Source organism: Ipomoea triloba, chromosome 14, assembly GCF_003576645.1.
Source record: "Ipomoea triloba cultivar NCNSP0323 chromosome 14, ASM357664v1".
Lineage (NCBI taxonomy): Eukaryota > Viridiplantae > Streptophyta > Magnoliopsida > Solanales > Convolvulaceae > Ipomoea > Ipomoea triloba.
The window spans coordinates 9,470,173-9,479,118 of record NC_044929.1 but is presented as its reverse complement, the minus strand read 5'-3'; the positions used below and the strand labels follow the sequence as shown (position 1 = coordinate 9,479,118).

The 8,946-nt window shown below is 36.2% G+C and overlaps 1 protein-coding gene and 1 pseudogene across 2 annotated transcripts; one reads left to right on the top strand and one right to left on the bottom strand.

Annotated features, from left to right (window-relative positions):
- The first annotated feature begins 943 nt into the window (after positions 1 to 943).
- LOC116004589 overlaps positions 944 to 8,946 on the top strand; it is a 12,480-nt pseudogene continuing 4,477 nt past the window's right edge.
- Positions 1,630 to 7,832, bottom strand: LOC116004588. 2 transcript variants are annotated; one of them, XM_031244701.1, is made up of 2 exons: positions 7,461 to 7,832; positions 1,630 to 2,733 (listed from the first exon to the last, which is right to left on the bottom strand). In XM_031244701.1, exons 1-2 carry the CDS (start codon positions 7,660 to 7,662, stop codon positions 1,733 to 1,735), a joined length of 1,203 nt encoding a protein of 400 aa, XP_031100561.1. In that variant the 5' UTR covers positions 7,663 to 7,832; the 3' UTR covers positions 1,630 to 1,732. The 2 variants fall into 2 exon arrangements, with proteins under 2 accessions (XP_031100561.1, XP_031100562.1); XM_031244702.1 differs by lacking the exon at positions 7,461 to 7,832 and adding an exon at positions 4,675 to 5,046.

Sequence of the window (8,946 nt, the reverse complement as noted above, 5' to 3'; positions counted from 1 at the left end):
TAAAATCACGTTTCTCGTTTCGGCCGGTCTGTATTTATGTTAATATTCTGTGTATTCCAGGCAATCATTCTGTGTATTCCAGGCAACCGTTCTGTGTATTCTAGGCAACCGTTATGTGTATTCATGTTAGTAACACATGTTGTGATTTCATGTTAGTAGCACATGTTGTGATGTGTTTGTGCATTCGAATGTTTAGGAGGATGAGTTCTGTGTATTTTGTGTAAATATTCTGTGTATTCATGTTATTAACACAAGTTGTGATGTGTTTGTGCATTCGAATGTTAGGATGATGAGTTCTCGGTGTATTTTGTGTCAATATTCTGTGTATTCTCGGCAAACATTATGTGTATTCTAGGCAAATGTTCTGTGTATTCTATATAATGATTGTGTGTATTATAGATAATGAATTCCTTGGAGTCATTCGCGTCCGCGTTCACATCCACTAACATCTGTGTATTTTGTGTCAATATTCTGTGTATTCTGGGCAAACATTCTGTGTATTCTAGGCAAACGTTCTGTGTATTATAGATAATGATTATGTGTATTATAGATAATGAATTCCCTGAGTCATTCGCGTCCGCGTCCACTAACACTAAAACGACGTCGTTTTACGTACGTGGTGCACATTGCTATGTGCACCGTGGTGCAGGGTATAAGGATTGTAAAAAATGGGATCCTGTGCAATATTTTAAATTGGGCCTCTTTTTTCAAATAATTTGTCTATATAAATAATAGTTGTTCAAAAAGTTATTTCAAAAATTCAAAATATAAATATTGTATAAAAATATATCTAAAATTTCATTTAAAAAGTGCCATGTCTACCGAACTTTTGATATAACTTTTTCCAAAATCTCATTTTCAATAGACATACACTCCACCGCTCCATTTCACTCACTCTCTCCCTCTCTAGACTTCCGATCGAGCGACATATATCTCTCGATCGGGTTTCGAATCTCCTCCGGCTAAGTTCAAACTCGCTAAGGAAAAATGAGAGAAATCCTCCATGTTCAAGGTGGGCAGTGCGGAAACCAGATTGGATCCAAATTCTGGGAAGTTGTCTGTGATGAACATGGCATAGACCCAACAGGACGCTACTGTGGGACTTCTGATTTGCAGTTGGAGCGTGTCAATGTGTATTACAATGAGGCTTCCTGTGGAAGGTTTGTCCCTCGTGCAGTGCTCTTGGATCTGGAGCCCGGCACAATGGATAGTGTTAGGACTGGCCCTTACGGCCAGATCTTCAGGCCTGATAACTTTGTGTTTGGTCAGTCTGGTGCTGGAAACAACTGGGCTAAAGGGCATTACACCGAGGGTGCAGAGCTTATTGATTCAGTTCTTGATGTTGTGAGGAAGGAGGCTGAGAATTGTGACTGCCTTCAAGGGTTCCAGGTCTGCCACTCTCTTGGTAGTGGAACAGGTTCTGGTATGGGAACATTTCTAATCTCAAAGATCCGGGAGGAATACCCAGACAGAATGATGCTCACATTCTCTGTATTCCCATCACCCAAGGTTTCAGATACAGTGGTTGAACCATATAATGCCACACTCTCAGTGCATCAGCTTGTAGAGAATGCTGATGAGCAGGGACGGACCCAGGATTACACGATGGGGGGGGCCGATCAGCTGATGTCGTGGCATACACTGCTCTATAAAATACTCATTTAATATATACTAACATAAATCATTACTCTTTTCTTTAAAAAAAATAATAAATCATTACATTACAAATCTACTAAAATTTAGAACGTCTCTCTTGCATATCACGGAAATCATCTATAATTGAATCTATACTAAATTGTTTTGCAATTTGTTTTTCAATGTACACTAACAAACAATCATTAAGAAATTGATCACCCATCTTGTTACGGAGTGTAGTCTTGACTATTTTCATGGCAGAAAATGATCGTTCTGTAGTAGCTGTAGATACGGGAAGCGTGAGGATGAGAGTTACTATTCTGAAGACAAGAGGAAAGATGTCCAACTTTCTAGTTTTCACCAACCATTGACAGAGATCAGAAATGCTTTCTAGTGCTTTAAAATCATGAAGTTGTTTCACATGTTCAAAATGTTCAAGTTGCATTCTTAATTGTAAAATCTCATAATCTGCAAAGTCTTGTGGGTAAAACTTCTCTACCAACTTGCAAATGTCATCAATTCTGAATGCTAAACGCATTTCTTTTGGATCAAGGGATGAACTAAGAATAATTAATTCCATTGCTTTATCATCAAACCTATTGTTCAACTCTTGCAATTGAGAATCAATCACCGCATTAAAAATATCAACTTTGTAATGATGTCCAATTGTTAATTCATCTTGTTGATGTCTAGCCCTTCCTCTTCTTGCAATATATTGAGCATCAAAATCTGGTACAGTTATATTGACATTCTCACAAAAAGACTTCACACTTGAAACTAGTTCATCCCATCCATTATCTCTTAATTTTTGAATAAGCAATTTAGTAGATGTCACAAGATGCATTGCATTCAATATATCTTGAGTTTGGAGTTGCAAAGCTTGGCAGAGCATATTAGAAATCTCTAGAACTTTTTTCATGAGGTGCATAATGAATACAAATTCAAAAGAAGTCATTACCTCATAAGCTGCATCGGCATCTCCACGGTGAGTAGGTGTAGTTCCATCTTCAATAATGTTTAGTAAAACTTCACATGTTGCACTAAACATTCTCATCAAACTTGATATGGATTTCAAATGAGAACTCCAACGAGTATCACCTGGCCGTTGTAAAGAACCAATTTGGTTAAGACCCTTCCCACTTTCAAGCTCATCAATACTAAGCAAATGAGCAATATTTGAGGCATGAACAGCTTTTAACTGGTCGTTGCGCTTACATGAAGCCCCAACAACATTAATAATGGAGTTCAAATGAGTGAAAAAATGATGAATAGGGATGACTTCCTTTGAAGAAGCTACTAATGCCAATTGCAATCGATGTGCAAAACAATGAATATAATAAGCATAAGGGCATTTATCCAAGATTAAAGCTTTCAATCCATTCCATTCTCCACGCATGTTACTTGCACCATCATAACCTTGTCCTCGAATATTTTGAACATCAAGATTATGATGAGATAAGATAGAAAAGATACATTCTTTCAATGTTGATGCAATAGTGTCCTTAACATGAACAACTCCAAAAAATCGCTCTTGTATAAACCCATCTCTATCAACAAATCTCAAGACAATAGACATTTGTTCCTTCTTTGATTCATCTCGAGCTTCATCAACAATGATACAAAATTTTGCATCACCAATTTCTTCTCGGATAGCACTTTTTACTTTAGTTGCCAACACTTGCAAAATTTGTTTTTGTATTCTTGGTGATGTGTATGTTGCATTTCGTGGGGCTTTATCAAAAACTTTTGTTACTTCATCATTAAAAGAGGCAATGATACCCAATAGCTCTAAAAAGTTTCCACGATTTGTTGATGTTATTGACTCATCATCACCTCTAAAAGAACATCCTTGAGATGCAAGCCATCTCGTTGCCTCAATTACAGTTCTCAATCGAAGTCTATTTTCAACTACTTCTTGAGATGTGAATTTCTCAATATGTTGTGCAATGTGTGATTGTTGGTTCATGAGATCCGCACAAGCTTTCTCGGCATCTCGATGAGGGGAGGTGAGATCTTTCCCAATATGTGCTAAAAATGAGCAATTTTTTCCATCTCTAACTTTCTTCCATGATCGAAAACCATTGATTGTAAAAGCATGCAATCCGGAAGGCCCCTCTTGAGTATGAAATAAATAACATGGTAGACAAAATGCTGCATCTTTACTAGGAGAATATTCTAGCCAAGAAGGGTATAATTTAAACCAAGATGCTTGAAAACTACGAGCATGCTTTTCTCCCGATTTTGGATACTTTGAAAGCAAACATTGATATGGGCCAGCCTTAATATAAGCTCTCCTAATTTCATCACGCTTGTCAATAGGACACTTCCATATTGGCAGTCGCAATCCCGGATCACGTTCTAATGCTTGAATGTCAAAGTTCTCATTGATTTCAATTCTTTGAGATTTTTCAGGACGACTCTCAGAATTCAATTGATCAATACTTGTAGATGAATTTACTTGAGATGTTGAATCTTCAGAATTTTTTCTTTTAAAAAAGTTATCTATCCTTTGTGTCTTTTTCATTATAGGATCTATAGTTCAATCTTCCTGTGTTCACAAATCAGAAATCACAAATATTCACAAATCACAATATTAATAATTTGGTAAGTCAATTAAACAATTAAATTATCCAAGTCAATTAAACATTAAAATAATTAAATATATAATGCTACTATAATTACAAAAAAATATTTTATTTTTTAAACTATTTACAATTTCGTGTTTTTCTTTTTAAACTAACCAAGTTCAATATGTCTTAAATCTGAATACAATTCCATGTATTATGTATATGCTTTCAACTTCCTTAGTTCCTTCTCTCTTTTTTTTTTCAACATATTTATTAATTTATGCAATTATGCAATTACGATTTCAAAATTCAAACAAGTGTTCTCAAAATTCAACAACTATTTACAATACTAATTCTATAATACTACCCCTAATAAATTTATAAATTCATTCTTCTACAATTCTACAAAATATATAAGAATACAAATTTACAAAGTAATTATTCAGAGCTACAAGAAAATAAAAAAAATTACCAGATTTATTGTTGAAGAAGAACAGAAAATTGATGATTTGAAGATGATGAAACTCAGGAGTCCAAAAAGAGTGACTCTGTAAATGAAACCAGGAGTGAGCTTGCTTAATTTCTTTAGTGTTCAAATCTTCAATTACTCTTCTGAGTGGAGCACTGGAGCCGGTGGAGGAAAGTAGACAACAAGTGATTTCAACTTTCAACATTTGCAAATAAAATAAAATAATAATAATAATAAAACAAAAGCTAGTGGGTTTCAACTTTCAAAAAAAACAAAAGTACTCCATACTTCCTGCAACTCTTTGGCTTTTTCTAAACTAATGACAAATTTTTTTTATGGACTTAAGAGTTAAGAAGGGCGGAGGGGGGGGGCAGGGAAATATGTTGGGGGGGGCCAAGTGGCCAACTGGCCAAGAATATATATAATATATATATACAGTATAATAGTAAAAAAAAAAAATTTGGGGGGGGCCAAGGCCCCCCTAACTAACAACATAGGTCCGTCCCTGCTGATGAGTGCATGGTGCTTGACAATGAAGCTTTATATGACATATGTTTCATGACTCTGAAACTCACCACTCCCAGCTTTGGTGATCTGAATCACTTGATTTTTGCAACAATGAGTGGGGTGACCTGCTGCCTCAGGTTCCCTGGGCAACTCAACTCTGATCTCCGGAAGCTTGCTGTCAAATTGATTCCCTTCCCTCGTTTGCACTTCTTTATGGTGGGGTTTGCTCCTCTCACTTCTCGAGGATCCCAGCAATACCGTGCCCTTACAGTTCCTGAGCTTACCCAGCAAATGTGGGATGCTAAGAACATGATGTGTGCTGCTGATCCTCGCCATGGACGTTATCTCACTACCTCAGCAGCAAAATGAGCACCAAGGAAGTGGATGAACAGATGATCAATGTGCAAAACAAGAACTCCTCTTACTTTGTTGAGTGGATTCCAAACAATGTGAAGTCGAGTGTGTGTGATATCCCTCCTAGAGGGCTCTCAATGGCATCTACCTTTGTTGTGTCGGCAGAATTAGGCAGCACACAAGCTGCAAATTTTGATCAACATTGTTAGGCAAAATTAGGCAATGTTAGGCAAGTCAAAGTTAGGCATTGAAGAACAATTTATTGTTTGATCCCTAAACTTTAGACTAACTACAAAATGACCCATAATACTCAACTATAAATAGGGAGGTCATTTGCCATTCTAGCCATCCCAAATCATTCTATTCTTCCATCATATACTAGAGATATTAGAGAGTTTGTTGAGTGTATTTCTCCTTCCTAGCAAGAGAGAATTATCCTTGTTTTCTCCTTGTTAGTTAGAGAGTGGTTGTAACTCCTATTTTCTCATAGTGAAATTCTTCTACCCTTGCCCGTGGTTTTTACCCTAATTTGTTTAGGGGTTTTCCACGTAAAATCTGTGCCTCATTTATTTTTCTTTCTCAAATTATTGTTGCAATCTGATCTATCCCACTTCCGCGGGCGCAACAATNAACTTTTGTTACTTCATCATTAAAAGAGGCAATGATACCCAATAGCTCTAAAAAGTTTCCACGATTTGTTGATGTTATTGACTCATCATCACCTCTAAAAGAACATCCTTGAGATGCAAGCCATCTCGTTGCCTCAATTACAGTTCTCAATCGAAGTCTATTTTCAACTACTTCTTGAGATGTGAATTTCTCAATATGTTGTGCAATGTGTGATTGTTGGTTCATGAGATCCGCACAAGCTTTCTCGGCATCTCGATGAGGGGAGGTGAGATCTTTCCCAATATGTGCTAAAAATGAGCAATTTTTTCCATCTCTAACTTTCTTCCATGATCGAAAACCATTGATTGTAAAAGCATGCAATCCGGAAGGCCCCTCTTGAGTATGAAATAAATAACATGGTAGACAAAATGCTGCATCTTTACTAGGAGAATATTCTAGCCAAGAAGGGTATAATTTAAACCAAGATGCTTGAAAACTACGAGCATGCTTTTCTCCCGATTTTGGATACTTTGAAAGCAAACATTGATATGGGCCAGCCTTAATATAAGCTCTCCTAATTTCATCACGCTTGTCAATAGGACACTTCCATATTGGCAGTCGCAATCCCGGATCACGTTCTAATGCTTGAATGTCAAAGTTCTCATTGATTTCAATTCTTTGAGATTTTTCAGGACGACTCTCAGAATTCAATTGATCAATACTTGTAGATGAATTTACTTGAGATGTTGAATCTTCAGAATTTTTTCTTTTAAAAAAGTTATCTATCCTTTGTGTCTTTTTCATTATAGGATCTATAGTTCAATCTTCCTGTGTTCACAAATCAGAAATCACAAATATTCACAAATCACAATATTAATAATTTGGTAAGTCAATTAAACAATTAAATTATCCAAGTCAATTAAACATTAAAATAATTAAATATATAATGCTACTATAATTACAAAAAAATATTTTATTTTTTAAACTATTTACAATTTCGTGTTTTTCTTTTTAAACTAACCAAGTTCAATATGTCTTAAATCTGAATACAATTCCATGTATTATGTATATGCTTTCAACTTCCTTAGTTCCTTCTCTCTTTTTTTTTTCAACATATTTATTAATTTATGCAATTATGCAATTACGATTTCAAAATTCAAACAAGTGTTCTCAAAATTCAACAACTATTTACAATACTAATTCTATAATACTACCCCTAATAAATTTATAAATTCATTCTTCTACAATTCTACAAAATATATAAGAATACAAATTTACAAAGTAATTATTCAGAGCTACAAGAAAATAAAAAAAATTACCAGATTTATTGTTGAAGAAGAACAGAAAATTGATGATTTGAAGATGATGAAACTCAGGAGTCCAAAAAGAGTGACTCTGTAAATGAAACCAGGAGTGAGCTTGCTTAATTTCTTTAGTGTTCAAATCTTCAATTACTCTTCTGAGTGGAGCACTGGAGCCGGTGGAGGAAAGTAGACAACAAGTGATTTCAACTTTCAACATTTGCAAATAAAATAAAATAATAATAATAATAAAACAAAAGCTAGTGGGTTTCAACTTTCAAAAAAAACAAAAGTACTCCATACTTCCTGCAACTCTTTGGCTTTTTCTAAACTAATGACAAATTTTTTTTATGGACTTAAGAGTTAAGAAGGGCGGAGGGGGGGGGCAGGGAAATATGTTGGGGGGGGCCAAGTGGCCAACTGGCCAAGAATATATATAATATATATATACAGTATAATAGTAAAAAAAAAAAATTTGGGGGGGGCCAAGGCCCCCCTAACTAACAACATAGGTCCGTCCCTGCTGATGAGTGCATGGTGCTTGACAATGAAGCTTTATATGACATATGTTTCATGACTCTGAAACTCACCACTCCCAGCTTTGGTGATCTGAATCACTTGATTTTTGCAACAATGAGTGGGGTGACCTGCTGCCTCAGGTTCCCTGGGCAACTCAACTCTGATCTCCGGAAGCTTGCTGTCAAATTGATTCCCTTCCCTCGTTTGCACTTCTTTATGGTGGGGTTTGCTCCTCTCACTTCTCGAGGATCCCAGCAATACCGTGCCCTTACAGTTCCTGAGCTTACCCAGCAAATGTGGGATGCTAAGAACATGATGTGTGCTGCTGATCCTCGCCATGGACGTTATCTCACTACCTCAGCAGCAAAATGAGCACCAAGGAAGTGGATGAACAGATGATCAATGTGCAAAACAAGAACTCCTCTTACTTTGTTGAGTGGATTCCAAACAATGTGAAGTCGAGTGTGTGTGATATCCCTCCTAGAGGGCTCTCAATGGCATCTACCTTTGTTGTGTCGGCAGAATTAGGCAGCACACAAGCTGCAAATTTTGATCAACATTGTTAGGCAAAATTAGGCAATGTTAGGCAAGTCAAAGTTAGGCATTGAAGAACAATTTATTGTTTGATCCCTAAACTTTAGACTAACTACAAAATGACCCATAATACTCAACTATAAATAGGGAGGTCATTTGCCATTCTAGCCATCCCAAATCATTCTATTCTTCCATCATATACTAGAGATATTAGAGAGTTTGTTGAGTGTATTTCTCCTTCCTAGCAAGAGAGAATTATCCTTGTTTTCTCCTTGTTAGTTAGAGAGTGGTTGTAACTCCTATTTTCTCATAGTGAAATTCTTCTACCCTTGCCCGTGGTTTTTACCCTAATTTGTTTAGGGGTTTTCCACGTAAAATCTGTGCCTCATTTATTTTTCTTTCTCAAATTATTGTTGCAATCTGATCTATCCCACTTCCGCGGGCGCAACAA

Bases quoted from the DNA above. Each gene is read 5' to 3' on its own strand.
- LOC116004588 (XM_031244701.1), bottom strand. From the start codon at position 7,662: ATGTTGAAAGTTGAAATCACTTGTTGTCTACTTTCCTCCACCGGCTCC. The intron at 2,734-7,460 runs GTAATTTTTTTT...TACAACGGCCAG, and splicing joins CTTCTTCAACAATAAATCTG to GTGATACTCGTTGGAGTTCT.